At 38.7% G+C, this 20,348-nt stretch overlaps 1 protein-coding gene across 1 annotated transcript in view; it reads left to right on the top strand.

Moving 5' to 3' along the window:
• stab1 (stabilin 1) overlaps positions 1-20,348 on the top strand; it is a 78,253-nt gene that overhangs the window by 54,631 nt on the left and 3,274 nt on the right. Inside the window, exons 57-65 of the mRNA XM_060857611.1 lie at positions 1,246-1,350; positions 1,549-1,656; positions 2,498-2,691; positions 2,796-2,940; positions 6,333-6,466; positions 13,358-13,520; positions 13,626-13,732; positions 14,511-14,630; positions 16,435-16,584. Coding sequence (XP_060713594.1) covers positions 1,246-1,350; positions 1,549-1,656; positions 2,498-2,691; positions 2,796-2,940; positions 6,333-6,466; positions 13,358-13,520; positions 13,626-13,732; positions 14,511-14,630; positions 16,435-16,584 — 1,226 coding nt within the window. The remainder of the gene's footprint in view (positions 1-1,245; positions 1,351-1,548; positions 1,657-2,497; positions 2,692-2,795; positions 2,941-6,332; positions 6,467-13,357; positions 13,521-13,625; positions 13,733-14,510; positions 14,631-16,434; positions 16,585-20,348) is intronic.

Here is a 20,348-nt window from a genome sequence, read left to right as displayed (position 1 = left end):
TAATAAAGTTTCTCATTGCTGTAGGAGCTTTACATTGTGATCACTAATTCTCTAAACATACATTAAGAGAGTTCACTTTTAGTGGCTTTTTGCCTGTCTGACATTACCCTCTATTCTGTCCTTGATACGTCACCCTGTCTTCTGCTGATATGTCATGTTGTGCTTTTTTAGTTCTTAGTAGTACATGTATATTATCCTAGAAGTACCCTTGGGTGTGCCAAAACAGTGCATTTGTTCTCTGTTCGCTATCACTTTGTTTTATTCTTTGTACCTTTTTTAACGGGTTCATGTAACAGACAGGCCACTCTCCCTAGCCTTCATACTCTATGTACCTATGCATTTTTTTCATTGATTAATGGGACTTGTAATCTAGTCCTGTGACTAAACTTTAAAGGTCAGTGTGCAAAAACACGTAATCACATGGCCAGCTATTTCCCAGAGCTATTTTTATCGCCTTTTTATTATCTTACTCAACAGATGAAATGCATCCCAAGCTTGACTGAACCAAATGTAGGCAATTCTGCTAGTCAGTAATATGGCCTTCAATTATAACTTACTGAACACTCAACACAATGCTTTTGTATGGCACATACGTAGATGTAATCTTTCCAGACTTTATGCAACAGGCAAAAAATAATTTAAAAAAACCTAACCACTAATGATTCAAATAATTTTTAATTAAAATAAAAAAAAAAATCTAAATCTTAACAATCTGTTTAATAATTTATGGTTTGATTCTTTTACTATTGTAATTTTTTCATATTTTCATCATGGCTATATATAATGTTTTATATATGATTTGTTCTGATTGTACTGGCACTTATATTTAGTATATATAAATATTGAGGAACTTATTATTGCTTCTTGAAACATTTAAAAACTAAAACTAAAAATATAAGTTTATAGCATTATAATCTATATAATATACAGTAGGTCCCTCTGGAAGACCAAATATTTTTTCTGTATCTAACACTTACAATGGAGGTTTTACATTTCAGTAAGTGCTTCAAGCAGAACTCCTTTAGAAAGCACTAGCTATCTAAAATACACTTAAAGATCCAGGTTTTTTTTCTAAACGTATAGGTGCAAGAAGGAATATTTAAACATTTCTGTTAGAATCTGACTTTTTTATGTAAACATTGCATTGTTTTTGTGTGAAAATCCTTCAGTAATTTAGTGTTCATTAAATTCCTCATGTAGCTTTAATTGAACAAATGCACTGTATTAACTCACCTTTGCCTGCAGCCTGTACATGTACCGTTAATGGGAAGTGTTACGATGGCATAGATGGTGATGGCAGCTGTTTCTGCAAGGAGGGCTGGACAGGAGTGATGTGCGAGTCCAAAATTGGTAAAAAGAATATTTTATTTTATTTTATTTTATTAAGACAATGAAATGGATACATACATTAATTTAAAAAAATGGGTGAAGGTGACTGAACATCAGGAAAGATGAACTGTAACTGTCCAGTTGTCTTGACTTATGATTATTATTACACATCCTTTATAAACTTCCATCACTATCCATCTTCTTGATATTATTTAATAGTTGAGAAGCCAGTATGTTCTCCTGAGTGCCACTCTAATGCTGTGTGCCAGCCTGAGAATCAGTGCCAATGTGAACCACCATATGTAGGAAATGGCTATATTTGCACAGGTACGTCTCTACATTTTGTTGTCATTAACAGATTAAGGAATTGATCTTTTCACCAGTTGATCAGATGTGCAGTTATACAAGCATGGTAGAAGGGGAAAAATGATTTACATTATATACGTGTGTATTCTTATTAACTGACCGCAAATGACATTCAAGAAAAAGAAAATGCTTAACTATCCTAAGCTTACATTTTCAGAAGCAAGCCTCAAAGTGAAAGGCAGCCATTTATTTTTTATATACCTTTGTGAGATAGAATTGACAAAGCAACATCACAAAAAGCAACATTTGAAAGGATATTTTGTAAGTTAGGGATGAGTTCTTTGCCAAGCTAACCATTAAGCAGGTCATCTTATGTAGTAGTCAATAAAAGATAATATCTTCCATGCCAAAAAAAAAATGCATAGATTGGCATCTGGCCTTTACCTAGTTTTGCCTATGTGGTACATATAACAAATGCAGGATTTGGCTTTGTTAAAAACAACTAGGGCAAACAAACTAAAAGGTCTGGAAAATACTCAGAAAACTGTAAATGAGGCTAGTTAAAGGTCAGTCTAATTTAATATAGCCTACATTATAACATGTCTGGAAGGTGTTAATCTATATTGTTATATGGTGGTTTGGAATGACAAATCCCCTCAGAAATGTCTTTTTAATTAATTGCTGATTGCGTATTAATGACTACATGAATGTATGTTGCTGTCAATGGACATTATATCAATCATAACTTTTTAATGGCTATTGCAATGCTTTCCTTTTTTGCACATGCTAAGCTTTTATTTTTATGTTCTGTCCATAATTCTAGCTGAAAAAAGCTAATTTTCTGTCATTTCTATTTGTCCAGCTCCAGATTTGTGTAGTGAATATAATGGAGGCTGCCATGAGCAGGCTAACTGCACACAGTCTGAGGTCAATGTGATATGCACTTGTAAAGCAGGCTACACTGGAGATGGCAATATCTGCTCCCCCATCAACCCCTGTGTTGAGGAAATTAATGGTGGCTGCAGTGATTTTGCAAACTGCATTTTCACTGGGCCTGTGAGTTAATATGATTTGTTTGTGTTAAATAAATATCTTTAATTTTTATCTACAGTTACTAGACAGTATTGAACTGTACACGTTGACAATTTTACTTTTGTCAGAATGAACGGCGATGTGAATGTCATCAAGGGTACGTTGGCAATGGAGTCCAGTGCTTTGAGAAGGTGGTGCCGCCTGTCGATCGCTGTCTGGAGAACAATGGAGACTGCCATGCTAAAGCAATCTGCAAAGACTTGCATTTTCACAGTAAGTATTTCATTCAACATTTTATTTGGGACAATTTTTAGGATGACCAATTTTTTGCTCATTATGTAGGCAAGGTTATACTAGAGAATATAGAAACATTACTGTTTATAAATAACTCTCAAACTGAAGTTTAAATACCCACTAATAAATAAAAAATGAACATAGATAATCCAACAAATTAATATAGGTACATAAAGTATTTAAAAGATTTTCTCTGTATTTTGGTATTATTTAGACTATGTAATGATTGCAGAATAGATTTGTTTTATCTATTTTTACCAAAGATGGTTGTACAGGGGATGCACACATAGGATGGTGTTTTATTAAAAACAAAGGAAACCGTTTCAGTTACAAGTTGTTAAAGTTAATTTGTTGTGAGCGATATTGACTTGATAAACAAAAAGGAAACCATAACATGAACTAAAAATTGAAAGTGACAGTTTTGTGTCATCCTGTGGCTGTCATTGATAGGGCTGTAAAATCATTAGGTCGGTAATTATTAGGTTACAAAATATGCGAAATAATCACAAGTTGCTTTTTGTATCTGCCATTTCTGATAATATAATAAGAAAAATGAATTTTACTCTCTTTTGCCTGGATTTTGAAACAAAACACTCAAAGAACCATTCATGTTACAATTTCTGTTACTTGCCCAAATATACAGGATCCAGATATCAGTCACATGAGGTAACTCTTCAAATGAAAATCACTAGCTGTCAGTGGATTTATTACCAAATTAATAACTTTTCAAAAATGAAAGAGGTAATAGTGTTTCAGTTACTTTTTTGTCACCTGCTGGGAAATAAGAAGTAAAAATAAATAAGATTTATATGCAATTATTGTAAAATGATATCATTATTATTATTATTAAAAGCTCTGTTAGTTTGTTTATGCCATAGCCCTATTCTGATTCACCACATTTAGCTATTTATGTTTCATTCTTATTGGCTTTAATTCTCACAGAATGGATTCTAAACGCTGTTCTTTTTTTATTTTAATGCTTAGATATTTTTTTTTTAATTTTCTCATTGCTTGTACATTTTCATGTAACAAAATCCAACCTAGCATAACCACAGGAATAGATGCAAACCAATGATCCAAAGATAGTGTCTATCATTTGGATTGCCTACTAGGCAGCAATCCTGACTGACTACACCATACTACACCAAAACTAACCTTTTTCTGACTAAATTAGTATACTGTATAGTGTAGTCAGATTGTTTAGAAATTACCAGTGAAATTGGTACTAATGTGTGGAGTGTAATGGAATAGGTTTTTATAGTTAACCTCTAGTTAACCTGATCCATCATACATCAATAGGTGTGTGTGTGTGTGTGTGTGTGTGTGTGTGTGTAGACTAATAATCCGAACACTGTCTGTTTTTGGAAGTTACCACATTATACATGCGTTCAGGTAAACACCATATGATATCTTCTGTTGGTTTAAGTTGTTGTTATGTTAATCCAATTCTGAGTATACAGTACCTGCATTCTGAGTGTGTACATTTAGATAGTATCACAGAATTGTCTGTAATAGCATTGACATTCTTACTCTGGATTCTTTCATTTTCCAAATACGATCAGTGAGAGATTAGATGACTCAGAAGTAGTAAACACTTTATGTCTGTAGTGAATGAATGGAAACAGGACTGTTTCGTCCTAAGACTCAGGTATTGTAAAATGTGAGACAATAAAGAACAGGCAAAAGGTCAGGTTATCAGCAAACACACTAGACAGGGAAAGAAAAACAGAATAAAAAGGAACAAGATCATAATGGAGATATATAGTCACCTCCAAAATTACTGGAACAACACAACCAATTTCTTTGTTTTAGTTTCATACTGAAGACAGTTTCATTTGATCAAAAGATGAATTTGAAAATACAGATCAGAATCGCAGCTTTCATTTCCTGACATTTACATCTACAGTAGCTGTGTTAAACAACTTAGAGCATGACCTTTTCCAGGCTTGTACTGCAGCATCTTTGTGTTGTTTGTTTTGGTGGTTTTCTCTCTTCAGTCTCCTCTTTAGCATGTAAAATGCTACTCAGTTGCGTTAAGGTCTGGTGATTGACTAAAAAAAAAGACTAAAGCCTTCCAATTTTTTCCTGATGAAGTTATTTGTTGAATTGGGAATCTGGTAGTTTTGGGCCATTACCTTGCATGATGAAGTTCCTCCCTATTAGATCAATTATGTCTCTATAAATTGGAAGACAGACAGTTTTTGTAGTCTTCTTGATTCATCCTGCTGAATATGAGTTAATATCATGAGTTAATTCATCAGTAAAGATTAATGAGTCTGTTCCAATAGTGGCCATGCAAGCTCAAGTCATGACACTACCTCCAACATGCTTGACCGATGAGTTTGTATGTTTTGGATCGTGAGCAGACTCTTTCATTCATCTATGTATTTTTTATTGTTTTTTTTATATCAAATGAGGTCTTCATTACTGAAGGGTAAAAAGAATCAGAGCTTGCTTAGTGAGCATATTAAAAAATATTAATTATTTAATGTTATCTAAGCAGCAACCCATAGGCTATATTGGCCTTATGCATGCGGTGCAAAAGAAATGTGCTCATTATTCCCACCCCTCCTTCTCCTTCCCTCTCTTCCAGTATATGCTCACAAATAAAATGTAAAATATTTACAGTGTGGTTCAAAGGCCTACTAGTGAAAATGCTTCTGGTTTTCGTTGAAAATGATATGAACAAGACAAACTTAAGTGAAGTAGAAGTAGAGTAAAGAATCTGAAAAAATATTTCAGAATACTTACTATTATGTTAGATCAAATCCATTGGGGTGTCATCTGAAAAGATGCTTCATGCTTCAAAACTTGACCTTTTGTACAAAGGAGAGACAACAACATAAGTTCAAGAAGGCACCTCAGACTGTGCTTTGCAATGCTCCCTCTGCTTTGCAGCCAGTAAAATGTTCCTTCCCATTCCCTGGATTTCAAGGATTCATTATATGAGACTTTTCCAGGTTAATAGGTTCAATGTGTCCTTGGGGTGCTTATAAATCTTATCTGAACTTCAGCTTCCTCAGAGCTCATTGACCATCTGTTGTTTCCAGTGAATAAATAAATGGTTCCGTTCATGGCCAGTCTGTGCAATCTTTATAAAGTGCTAATGTTGCCTCACTATTTGAGTGAATTTGAATCTGAGAAAGTAATGTTTAGAATTAGACAAACCTGTATGCATACATTGATTGAATGTTACTGAGCTTAGGGTTATAGTTCACATTCTTTTCTTATCTGAATAATACATTTCAGACTATGGCCATGTAATCTGGCATTTAATAACATCCTTGTTTAAAAATTATATAGTAAAACACATATTACACATATACACAACACCTAGTTTTAATTGTATGCAATGAAAATCTTTTATTCAGCCAAAACAGCAGGTGTCTTCCACTTGAGATCATCAGCTGGGAAGTATAAGATGAACTACAGCACAGCAGAGGCTGCCTGCAAAGCTGATGGAGCCATGCTCGCTACTCTTAACCAACTCTCTGATGCCCAACAGGTAAACCAGCTTTACTCAAATTACTGGCACCAAATATAAAATCTTTCAACTTCTTTGTATGAAAGGTTCATGAACATTCTTTACTGGCAAAATATACAGTACCTGATCGATATACTGCATTCAGCAGTAGTCAGATATTGTCTAATAATTAAGTGAGCACATGATAACACATGACGTAGTACCATTGTGAGATTTTGCACAACAAATGTTAATTGAATTCTTTGTGCATTATTTTGATGTTTGGTCAGTGTTAATCTGAACACATAATGGATCAGCATCCATAAATTTTTAGCATTCATACATGCATTATAATACTCACAATAAATTTACATACTCAGTATATCATCATGCATACTCCTAAATGTTGCATGCATATACGTTACGTAAAATCACTTAATAATTATAGACACATAATATGCAAACTACAAAAATAACCATGTTAGTATTCAGAGAGCCTAACAGGGAATTCTGCAAGTCTAAACTATGTCTGTCTTCCAATTATCTTCTTACTCCTGGAAAGCAAGGTCACATAATCTAGCCGATTTCTCTGTTTTCACCCAGGCTCCTGGGGCCTTTAAGATAAGTAAAGCTCATTTTCTTGCACCTGCAGACATGGCAACCTTGTCTCATCAGGCTGAATAGAAACTTACAAACGTTTAAAAAAAATTGTATATGCTGAAGAAATCAGTCAGAATTGAATTGACATTATCTCTAACATCTCATCTTAAAAATACTGCCATAAAATGTTCATATTTCGTTGATGATTTTTTAGATAATAAAACAATTATACTAAATTATCAAAACCTGACTAAGCAAAAGTTCATACAATCAATAAATAAAATGTTTACAGTTAACTGGAAAAAGGAACAACTGAGATTGAATAGCAAGTTTTAGTACAGTACTTCTGATGTACAGCTCTGGAAGGAATTGAGACCACTGCAAAATGATCAGTTTCTCTGGTTTTACTATTTATTTCTTTTACAAATTCCAAACATAATAAATAAATAAATAAATAAATGTCATTTAGAGCATTTATTTGCAAAAAGAAATTGGATAAAAATAGCATGCTTAATAGCGTGTTTTCAATAGCACCACAAGTCTAATGTTTTAATATAGGAAAAGTTAAAAAAGAAACATTTGGTGGAATGACCATGATTTTCAATCACAGCTTTCATATGTTTTGTCATGCCAGTCTTTCAGGTTGATAAAAGATTTCACACAGTTCAAGCAGCCCAGCTTTGTTTGATGGCTTGTGACCATCCATCTTTATCTTGATCACATTCCAGAGGTTTTCAGTGTGGTTCAGGTCTGGAGATTGGGCTGGCTATGACCAAGGCTTGATGTGGTGGTCTTCCATCCATACCTTTTTCTAGCAGGACTAAACCTGCTGGCACAACAAAGTTGGAAGATTGTCAAAGCAGAAGGAAGCAAGCAAGTTCTTTTTCTAACTTTGCTCGGTGTTTCACTATGGGAATCGCTTTGGGCGTGACCAACTACGTCTGTCTTGGACAGACAGGTCGACCTGCGACCAGGCTCCGCCCTGCCTATATCAGCCAGGTTGACCCCTGTCTACGTCATTCGTGCTTTCTTCCTGTGGGAGACTGCAGCAAGCTCTCTCAGCACATCCCGACATGTTGATCACGCTTAACTGTTCAATAGATGGACCGTCATTGGTGTTGTGACGAGTCAAAGGGCATGAGTCGAAGACTAAGGAGGCTGTGTCCCGCCCTTGTCCATCATCATGTGGAGCTACCATCTCGGGCAGGGACCCTCATCCTATGTGCATAGTGTGTATGGGCCCGAAGCATGCTCTGACATCGCTAGCGGACTCTCAGACATGCGCTCACTGTGTGTCATTGCCGGTGAAAATCTTGGAAAGGAGGCTGAAAGTAGCTAACCAGCAGGACCCTTGCAGGACCCTTGCCTGTCTGAAGCTGCCTTGACAGCTACGGCCCATCTGCCGCGAGCTAGCAAGAGCTTGGCAGACATGATGGAAGCAGAATCCCGGACATGCCTCCGCGGTTCGATGGCTTGCTCATGCAGGTGGATGACGAACTGGGGGACGAGGACGCAGATGGCGATGCTAACTCTGACCTCCTCGATCTGGGCATGGACGACGAAGAGGAGGAAGTCAATTCCCCCTTCCCAGTCCAACAGTCTAGACCACCTAGCATGACCGATTCGCCCCCCCCTGCTGACAGCAGCCTGCATGAGGTGTGCAAACTGGCCGCGTCGAAGTTGGGCCTAGCCTGGCCAGCCTTCAAAGCTGCCGAAGGAGCTGTGAGAGACCTTTACGATGGGAAAAGGCTGCCGCCGACCCACTCAGCAGCGAGACAGCTCCTGCCTGCCATGCCTGCGTGCATGAAGGAGATGTTTCGATATTGGTCTAGCCCCTTTAAGAGCAAGCTCCCCACCAAGGGACACTTGATGTTGGAGATTCAAGGGATGGAGGAGCTGGGGTTGGCCGGACCCCCAGCAGTGGAGCCTTCAGTGGCTTATCACCTCCATCCGAACCGACAATCTGTTTCCTCCTCATCGCAGTTTTCACTGCCGAGTAAGACGAACCGTTTGACCGCCGCGACCTTTCAGAGGATGTACAAATACGTGGGGCAGTCCGTATGCTCGCTGAATGCTGTGACTTTACTGTCAGCATATCAAACGGAGATTTTGGAGGAGATGGGGCGGCAGTTGGACTCAGGTGTACCGAACCTGGCGGGGCGAAATCTGTGTCGTGAACGACCTGATTTTGCGCTCCTCACGCGGTGCAGTTCAGTGCTGTGTTCACGTAATGGGCCTGGCCGTGTCAGGTGAGAGAGCGCTGTGGTTAAACCTGTCAGGCCTGGGCAACGCTCAGAAAGCGGAGGTGATGGATGCCCCTTACGACCCGACTAAGGGTTTATTCGGGCTCGCTCTCGAGAAAATGAGAGAAACCAGCACCCTCAGAAAACAGGAGGATGAGGCTTCACCTCTGTTTGTCATGCAAGCAGGGGGCGCGACCACCCTCTCAGCCGATGCGGCAGGGCTTCGCAGCAGCCGCAGCATCGAGAGGGAGGCCAATGACCGCGAGAGCTGTGAGACCTGCTCACAGCGACCGCGTCCGGATGGCTCCGGACCTTGGGGAAAGCATAAAGATAAGGGCTCATTATGTTCTGTCTCCTCCAGTTCAGAGAAAAGAGGGAGGTCAGAGCCATGTGCAGTGTCACCAAGCACTCACACACACAGGGGAATTGATGATAAAATATGCATTATCGCAGCCAAGCCACGGGCTGAGGGCAATATGCTCCCCAGGTTCGAGAAACGTAACAATAAATGTTGCACTATCGCAGCCAGGCAAACAGCCGAGGGCGATATGTTTAAAAAACCCTGAAAAATGCAAAGACATGAAATGCGCTCCCCCAGTTCCACCGCTGGGGGCAGTGCTCACTTCCCCGTCAACGGGAGCCTGCACGGCGCATGTGATGACGTCATCACTGCGCGACGATGGCGGGGTGGAAGTATACGGGGGCCTTCTCTCTGCCCGCATAGCCAGCTGGCACGCATACACGGTTCATCAGTGGGTTTTAGCAACAGTTTCATGGGGATACAGACTCCAGTTTGCCATGAAACCGCCTCATTTCAACAGGCTGGTCATGTCAGTGGCTGAGGGAGAATCGGCTCGGGTTTTGATGGCAGAAATCGAAAAACTCCTGCACAAGCAGGCAATCAGAGTGGTACACGGGGAGGAAAGCCGTCAGGGCTTCTATTCCCGTTATTTCGTAGTTCCAAAGAAAGGCGGCACAGCCCTCCGTCCTATTTTGGATCTGCGTATATTAAACAAGCACCTCAGAAAGTATTCATTCAAAATGCTGACACACAAGGTGCTGTGTCGATCGATTCGCCCAAACGATTGGTTTGTGACGATAGATCTGGCGGGCGCATACTTCCACATAGACATTTATCCCTCTCACAGGAAATTCCTCAGGTTTGCATACCGGGGCACAGCATACGAATTTCAAACTATATCATTCGGGCTGTCGTTAGCTCCAAGGGTTTTTACCAAATGTGTGGAGGCAGCCCTGTTCCCATTGAGGGGCAAGGGCATAAGGATCTTGTCTTACATAGACGATTATCTGATATGCTCGTCATCAAGAGAGAAAGCCATAAAAGACGCAGAGATTCCCCTGAATCACCTCAGAGACCTGGGTTTCAGGATAAACATGATAAAGAGCCGGTTGGTGCCCTCTCAACATACGGAGTATTTAGGGCTCAACTTGGACTCCCTTTCGTATCAAGTCACTTTGACGGAAGAGAGAATAGCGTCTTTCACACAATGTCTTGCTCGTTTTCAGAGGGGACAAGTGGTCCCGTACAGACTGTGCTTACGAATGCTGGGGCTTATGGCTTCGGTGATCGTGGTAGTGCATTTGGGGCTACTCAAAATGAGGGATTTTCAGCGCTGGATCGCGCATTTGCGTCTGTGCTCTCGCTGGCATCTCAGCCGACTGGTGAGAGTCAATCATGCGTGCGTCAAGGCTGGAAAAGCCCTGTGACGCTCAGGTAGGGGATTCCCTTAGGGGCGGTGTCCTCGAGAGTAACTATGACAACGGACGCGTCCTTAAAGGGTTGGGGAGCAACCCTAATGGGCAGAACTGTGAACGGCGCATGGCCACCACAGCTGATGCACAAACATATAAACTATTTGGAGCTATTAGTCGTGTGGCTAGCACTGAAACATTTTCTGAGTTTTCTCAGAGGTCAGCATGTTTTAGTGAAAACAGACAACACCACAGTGGTTGCTTACATCAACAGTCAGGGGGGCACACGCTCCCTTCAGCTGCATCGGTTGGCAAAGAAGCTGATTGTGTGGAGCGACACACAGCTTCTCTCTCTCTGGGCGACTCACGTTCCGGGGATCTTGAACAGAGGAGCAGAAACTTAATACATTATGCCGGTGCACGCTCTTCAGGCGTATGTGGACAGAACAGCTGTTTTCAGAACTTGTGACCAGCTGTTTGTGTCTTGGGCTACTCCTCACACAGGGAAGCTGTTATCTCGTCAGCGGCTAACCCACTGGATTGTGGGCCCCCTAAAGGTTTGAGAGCCCACTCCACTAGGGGTATTGCCACATTGTGGGCTTTACTCAGAAGAGTTCTGTTCTGGAAATTTGCTTGGCGGCGAGTTGGGCAACGCCGCATACGTTTGTGCGATTCTATAGGCTAGACGTTTTGGAGCCGTCCTTGGCACACGCAATGCTGTGAGCCGGTACTACTGTACCCATTTGGAAACAGTAATATGGGTGCAATCCGGGAGCTGTCTATATCTCCCATAGTGAAACACCGAGCGAAGTTAGAAAAAGAACTTTGGGTTACTTACGTAACGTAACATAATCCCCGGTTCTTTGATAACAGAGTGAGGTGTTTCACCAGCACTTCCCTCCTTGCACTTGGACGGGAAGAAATCTCGTTAATGACGTAGACAGGGGTCGACCTGGCTGATATAGGCAGGGCGGAGCCTGGTCGCAGGTCGACCTGTCTGTCAAAGACAGACGTGGTGTCATAAGATCTTCTGTAGTTGGTCACGCCCAATGCGAATCCCATAGTGAAACACCGCACTCTGTTATCAAAGAACTGGTGATTACGTTAAGTAACCCAAGGTTTTCTTCCAAGACAACCTTGTATGTGGCTTGATTCATGTGCCCTTCACAAAGACAACTGTGCCTGAATCCAGCCTCACTAAAGCACCCCTAGAACACTGATCCTACACAATGGGTGCGAGACACTGTGACTTGAAGGACTCTCCTGATCTCCGTCTAACCATTAGAGGACCAGGTGTTGGGCAAAGCTGAAAATTAAACTAATCAGAGAAGACCTTACTCTAGTCCTCTACAGCCCAATCCTTATGGTCTTTTGCAAACCTCAGCCTGGCTCTTCTTTGCTTTTCCCTGATGAAGGATTTAGCTTTGCATGACTTCAGCCCTGCCTCTTGGATCCTGTTTCAAATTGTCCTCGCTGTGGACTTCACCCCAGTTGCCGTTTGCCTTCCTTTTTGCCTTTCTTTCTTCACTGAATGAATTCTACAGTTGTTGAGTGACATTCAATTGAGTTTGCAGTGATCACGGTCAATAGAGAGTCCTTTTCACCCTCTGCCGGTCTGTAGCTTTGTTCTTTCTAATGTCTGCAGATTGATTTTAAGGATAGAAGCAACCTGTCACTGGAATGGAATGGCTGCCATAAATGTAGAGATGCTGATGAAAAGATTTTTTGAGTGTTCTCTAAATTTTTTCCAGAGCTGTGTATATATACTGTAGTTCATGGTTTGTTATTGTTACTAAATGTAGGCAGTGACGTTAGTTACTGTAGAGTTATATAGTTATATAAAGTTGTACAAATAAAATACAATAAAATCCATCATTGACATAAAAAATAGAACAGTTTTTAGTTAAACCCCACTAGAAATACATACAAGCAAGAAAATAGTCACCAAATGCAATGGAATAAAAATAGGTCTTAAAAACTTGAGCCCAATGGTCAAAAACAGTGCACATTATTGCAACTTTTTACTGCATACACCCAAAAATGAATTCTAAATCACCAGTGAAGTATTCAATGAAGAAATATTAATACTCCCTATATATGTCTAAGAAACCTCTTTTTACCTTTGGATTAAAATAGAAACAAACAACAAATCTCCTAAATAAATATTACCAGGCTAGTATCTTTGTGAAAAAGCTGTGTCTGATTTTGAAAACCTTTTTTTATTTTTACAAAGAAATCTGATTTATTTTCTGACTTGTGTCAATAAATCTGTGAGACTCATGAAAATATTCTTTTTTATTATATTACTTAGTCACATAGAAACTCTTATGATTTCTACTTTTGATACCCTGACAGTTCCATCTTGTTTTCCAACTAGTTGGGTATGCACTTGTGTGTTGCTGGATGGATTGATGGGAAAAAAGTTGGTTATCCTATCCGCTTTCCATCTCTCAAATGTGGTGACAATCAGGTGGGTGTAATCCAGTACAAGGATCCTGATGTAAACACTCCTTATGATGCGTACTGCTACAGAATAAGAGGTAATTTTTAAATGTATGGCATAAATTTAATAAAGCCTGAAGTTTAAAAATTTTCATTATTAATCTTTTTAGCATTTGAAACTAATTTTCCTCTTGCTTTTCTAGAGGTAACATGTGAATGTGGATTTGGATATGTTGGCGATGGAGAATTCTGTAACGGCAATCTTGCCTCTGTCCTTGCTACCCATTCAAACTTCTCAGTGTTTTACTCCGTAAGTAATATTAACATAATATTAATTTCTTTATAGTGAATCAGTATACAGGTTTTGTGCTTTGTATTTCTTCCATTTACCATCCAAAAATAAAATGATAAGACAGACCACTGTTAAAAAGAATCCAAGATAAATAAAGTAATGGAACCAATAAATTCACGTAAAAACAAATAGAAACATTTTAGAAGGAAAAAAACACAATTAATGCAACAATGACGTGGTTTTGACACACCCTTTTATAACAGGGCATGTCACAGAAATAACCAATCACATTTGGACTTGTGTTTAAAAGTAATTATCATACAGCTGTCAGGAATAAAGTTATACTGATTAACCTACCAGCTGTAGGATTTGTTTGTAGTATTTTCTTGACACCTTATCCTGGGTCTGAAAGCAATAGGCCACAAAACATGTAAGGAATTTCTTTACTGAAAAGTATCAATCACCTACATTTTGCCAGAGCATAATGTCTTCAGAACGGTCCCTTGCTTATCGAACTGATCTACCTGGAGCTGAAAATAGTTGTAGACACTGACCAAAAAGGTCTGAATGTTGGAAAGTGCTTTAACAAGTATTAGAGTTTAAGACAGGTACACTTATGCTGCCAAGTTTTTGGTTATTTTTGTTTTTCATTTCCCGCTATAGAATTTCTATTAGTTTTTCACTTGAATTTGACAAATATCCACTGTACATTGACATGACATGACATTTTAAAAAAAATTCTCTATCTTAGAAATGCATTTTTTTTTTATTAATGTTCTATCCAACTCTCTGTCAGATGTTAGTGAAGCATGCAGAGGCGGCTGAGGAGGGGAAAAAGCTCTTGAACCTCTTGTCAACAAGTTCATCAAACACAACACTTTTTGTTCCACATAACGCTGGATTTTCTGCTAATGAGGTCAGCAGTCTTTCAGCAAACAAACTGAAATGAATTGTTATGCGGTAACAAATGTGGTTTGTGGTAACTGAAGGTGAAGAATCTTATCTGCATTGGCAGGAGGGTCCTTAATTGCCAAAATCACTTTTTTAATCCCAATTATTTCAGCAAGCATTGTCCATTATATCTAGTGTAGGATTGTAACAATTCCCTCTATCTGCAGAGGTACAGTAAGTAGTGCAGACAATGACCTTACCTGAAGCTTGCATAAGGACATAAAAATAGACATAAAAGTCACTAATCAGTGAACTATTTGAATAAGAATATGAATAAGATTTAAAAAAAAATATATATATATATATATGATTAGTGAACGCTACTCAGTACATTTATCCTTTTTGCGTACAGATGGATGTGAGCCAACACAGCAGCTTACTTTGATATTTGAGCAAAGAGGTTTTATTCTTTCATCTGGTAATCGATAACTTAAACAGTCACACTGATGTGCACAATAAAGTTATTTTAATCTAATGATTCTTTAATACTGAGAAAATGGAAGTAATTATATCCTTAGGGCTGCATCACAAACTGTTTACTGCCATACTGAATAGTGTCTGATGATTCGTGATTTAGCCATACTACTTAGCACACATGTGGTTTGGGGTGCTTCAAATTTAGCTTAAAATGTATGTTCTTGCCCTATTCATTTGCAAAGTCTAAATGTATAAATTTGTAATCTCGATTAAAGTATTTGTTTTCATTTACTAAATAAACTATATGGACAAAAGTATGTGGAAACCTGAACATCAAACATATATGTAGTTTTTTCCCAAATTGTTACGACAAATTTGAAAGCAGACAATTGTATATTGAATGTCTTTGTATGCTGTAGATTTGGGATATTCCTTTAATAGAACTAAGAGGCCCAAACCTGTTTCAGCATGACCATACCCCTGTGCTCAATGTGAGGTCCATAACAACAAAGCTGGTGTGGATGAACTCAAACCTTAACTCAACCCTACTGAACATCTTTGTAATGAACTGTAATGCAATGCATGCCAGGCCTTCTCACCTGACATCAATACCCGACCTCACTAATGGTCCTGGGGCTGAATGGGTAAATCCCCAAAGCCACTTTCTAAAATCTAGCATAAACCCTTGTCTCAGGAGAGTGGATGCTGAGGGGGACAAACCCTGGATTAAGATGTTTAACAAACTCATATGTTTGTAATGGTTGTGTCAACATGCTTTTAGCTATATATATACATATGTATATGGACATGGACAACATGTGAATGTGACACTTCAAACATAACCTCTGTGCTACATATCACCTGCCGCCCTATTCCGGCCACTATCAAGTAGTGGCCCGTGTTTACTCAAACAGTCTCTTGCCTTTGGATTAGTTATATAGTTTATGTTTGCAAGTGCTGATAGGTTGCTGGGTTCAGTGATCAGAAGGTCAGATGTCACAAGATCTAGATACTATAATAATATTTATATGTATTATTATAATAATATTTGTATTATACTGCACTTCTACTACTGCATTTACAGCAACTTACATGTATCTCATGTATACAACTGAGCAATAAAGGGTCAAGGGCCCAGTGGTGGCATCTTGGTGTTGGTCCTGTGATTTGAACTCATGACTTTCCCATCAGTAGTCCAACACCTTACCACTCTGCTACCACATCCCGGTCATAATTCCATCACTTTAGGATAGTATTTTCATACCAAACCTGATGATGCTTAATTTATGTTTATACTTCTAGTTACTTCTTCACTTAGTTACTTCTAACCTGCTTATCCACTATATTTTCAGACTCTGTCACTTAGGGATATGGAATATCACGTATCCTCAAACAACATCCTTCACTACTATGAAGATCTGAAACACAACACAGTAATCCCATCTCAGCTGGGTTATAATCTTAAAGTCGTAATAGCAACAAACAACCAAACACAAGCTGAGGTAAGTGCAAATTTAATGTTCTATATATGAACTGTAAAAAAAAAGTGTTTTACTGAAACTGCAATTATTCTGTATCAACAATTAGCAATGAGCACACAAAATTGAATGTATTTTTTTAAGTTTGTTTAAATGTTTGTGCTTTAAGAGACAGGTATCTAATGTACTTTTAACAGTAACAGTATCTAATGTACTCTTTTATATCCACTGTACAATGACAGAATTTTGATACATAAATATATATACATACATATACAGTCATGTGAAAAATTAGAACATCCCATTAAATAGTCAGTTCTTTTTTTTATGAAACGTCATCATGTCAATTTCTGATCTTTGCACCTGTAGTTGAAAGTGATGTAATTGCATATAAACAACAAAAAAATCACTATGATTTCTTTTGATTAATAAGTGAAAACAAGAAACATTAGTATTTCAACTGAGGAAAAAGTTAGGACACCTTTTTGCCCTAATAGCTAGTTCCCCCCTTTAGCTAAAATAACCTCAATGAGTCATTTCTTGTAGCCATGTACCAGTTTCTCACATCGACTTGAAAAAAGTTTCCCTCACTCCTCAATGCTGATGCTTGAGGGGTTTCTTGCATGCACAGTCCTTTTCAAATCACCTCACAGAATCTCAATAGTATTTATCTGTATATATACTATCAATAGTATAGATCTGGGCTTTGACTTGGCCATTCCAGAATTCTCCATTTTTTATTTTTCAGCCAGTCCTTGGTGGATTTACTGGTATGTTTTAGGTCATTACCATGTTTCAAGGTCCAGTTACACTTCTCACTTCTCCGGTCTCACGTGTTCCTCAAGCACCTTCTGATACAATGTAGAATTCATAGTGGATTCTATGATGGTGAGCTGGTCAGGTCCTGCTACAGTAAAGCATCCCCAAACCATAACACTTCCACCTCCATGATTCATAGTTGATATGAGGTTCTTTTCTAAAATGCTGTATTTGGTTTACACCAAATGCGCCCTCTGTTATGGTCTCCAAATAATTCAGTTTCAGACTCTGTCCAAAGTGCATGATTCCAGAAGTCTTGGTCTTTGTCTCTGTGTTCTTTGGCAAACGTCAGCCTTGACCTCAGGTTTTTCTTAGACAGCAAAGGTTTCCTCCTTGCACACCTCCCATGATAATTAAAGTTGTGAAGTCTCTTTCTGATTGTAGATTCATACCTTTTGAAAACAACTGAGGTCCCAATTTAGGGTTATTTTTAGGGTTTTAGGAGACTTCTTCTTAGGGTGAATTTGCTTGGATGGCCTGACCTGGCCATGTTGGCAGTTGTTTTAAATGTTCTCCATTTGTAGATGATTTTGTGGACAGTAGAATGGCTGATTACAAATTCTTTTGAGATCTTTTTATATCCCTTACCAGACTCATAAGCATCAACAATCTTCTGAAGCATCAAAATATCTGAGGTTTAAATAAATCAAGCCTCATTCAAAATGCTCTGTAACAATGTTCTAATACAGTGTTACTCATTGCGTGGCTCGTGAGCCTCCTGCGGCTCGCCAAGCTTTAATATGCGGCTCGCATGACAGTAAATAATATGATGATATGATCATGTGGTTAAAATGTATTTTTCATTTAAATAACATTAAAAACAATCAGGGAAGCATAGAAAAACGAATGTGCTCTATTACAAATAATAATATATATTTATATATATTATTTGACTCGTCACTGACTCACTGTGTTCTGCGCAATAGCCAGTTTTTGGCGGCCTGCCAGAAGCTAGTTTGTGCTTCATGCTAGTTAACAACTTGTGTTTACTGTACACACGGACTAAAAAATGGATCGATTGTTATCAAACAATCCCGCGCACAATATGAACAGCAACAAAGCAATGTGACAGTGACAAAAGAGGTAACTGATGGGGAGCATGCATCATCCGCAACTCGAGTAATTATTGTATTGCAATATTGTACATTGTATTTAAGCAGATAAGCTATTTAAGACTGAATAACTTGGCATACTTTGCAGTGAAAGTGGCTCTCCTATTGACTTTGTCCTATCAGTGTGGCTCACATGAAAAAAATAGTGAAGACCACTGTTCTAATAGATGTGGGGAGTCCTTACTTTTTCTCACAGGAAATTGGATTTTTTTAGTTACATTTAATAGATAATGTAAAAAATATTTGATGATTTTCATTGGTTTTATTTGTTATATTAGTTATATTACTTGAATCCTCCAATTTTTTTTTAACTATTTATTAAAAAACACAGGCTTTCATGGGGTGTCCTAATTTTTCCACATGATTGTATTGCACTATTCCACACACACACACACACACACACACACACAGATTTATATATGTATATCATAGTATACTATAGTATCTCACATCATATTGATTGGAATCATACTGCCCAAACTCGTATGTAAGCACTTGCTATACTGGTGTTGGTGCATGTGTTAGCAAAACCTGGAGTTGCTGCAGCTTGTGCCTATTTTGTCTAGTGCCAATGTATGTTTTGAAATTCACCAAGAAACTGTCTGAGATTGGAAAGTGCATAACATTAAGCAATAAAATGGGCTGTACTAAGGAGACAAATTTGGCACTGTCAGAGGATGCCACCTTTGCCACAAGTTAGTTAGTGAAATTTCTACCCTGCTAGCTCTGCCCTGGTCAATGTAAATACTATTATTGTTAAAGAAAGCCTCTAGGAGCAACAACTGCTTATCCATTAAGCGATATACCAAGCAAACTCAAAGACTGGGGCAAAGTGCTGAAGTGATCATTCACTCCAGAGTGACAAACTACCTCTGAAATATCAGCATGCATCAAGAGCTTCATAAAATGGGTCTCTATGCCCTAGCAGCTGCAAGAAAACCTAAGATCACTATGCGCAATGCCAAACATTGCCTGAAGTGGTGTAATGAAATGTGTTTTCTGGGGTGACTATCTGGCAGTCTGATGGACAAATCTGTGTTTGTCAGATGCCAAGAGAACACTACCTACAGGGATGCAAAAGAAAAGTTTGGTGAAGGAGGAATAAAGGTCTGTGACTTTGTTTTGCAGTTAAAGCCCCCCCTTTCCCTTGAAGAGTAATGTTAATGCTATAGCATACAAAGAAATTTGAAAGATTTGTATGTTCCCAACTGGCAACAGTTTGGGAAGGCCCTGTTCCACCATGACTGTGCCCCTGTGCACAAAGTAAGTTCCATACAGACATGGTTTAAATAGTTTTGGGTGAAGGCATCCCAGTTATTTGCAGAGAGCCCTGTCATGACCTCAGTGAACACCTTGAAGGGACTTGAAATGTTGATTGTAAGCCAGGACCTCTTGTCAGGCACATCAGTCTGGTACAACGCCATGGTTTTGGTTACATAATACTGTATGTCCTTCATAGTTTTGATGACTTAATAGTTAAGGCTTTAAGTTATTTTTAGTTTAATCACTGTGCAGTTCACAGGAGCCAGAGGCATTTAAACGAAAGATGTCCATAGCATGATTTAGACAGTAGTCAGACAGGGTCATCATTCACAACTCTGATGCTCAAAGTCGAATACCGGCAGGCTTAGTTCTTGAGGAAATACCAGAGCAAATGACTTAAGCATGAAGGCTGTTTCTCAGTACCAAGAATGTAAGGAATTCTGAGAGGAATGTTCTTGAAATATTATCCTGTAAGAATGCGCATGCAGGATCACAAATAATCTGGTAATTTCAAACATACAGTTTATTTAAATTTAATGCTAGCAATGTTCAGTTAAGTTGAAGTTAGCATGGGAACAAGCTTCCTTGGCTTAC

The sequence above is a fragment of the Tachysurus vachellii genome, chromosome 22, assembly GCF_030014155.1.
Source record: "Tachysurus vachellii isolate PV-2020 chromosome 22, HZAU_Pvac_v1, whole genome shotgun sequence".
NCBI classification, from domain to species: domain Eukaryota; kingdom Metazoa; phylum Chordata; class Actinopteri; order Siluriformes; family Bagridae; genus Tachysurus; species Tachysurus vachellii.
Note: the sequence above shows the minus strand (reverse complement) of the source record. Positions and strands in the feature narration are given on the sequence as shown.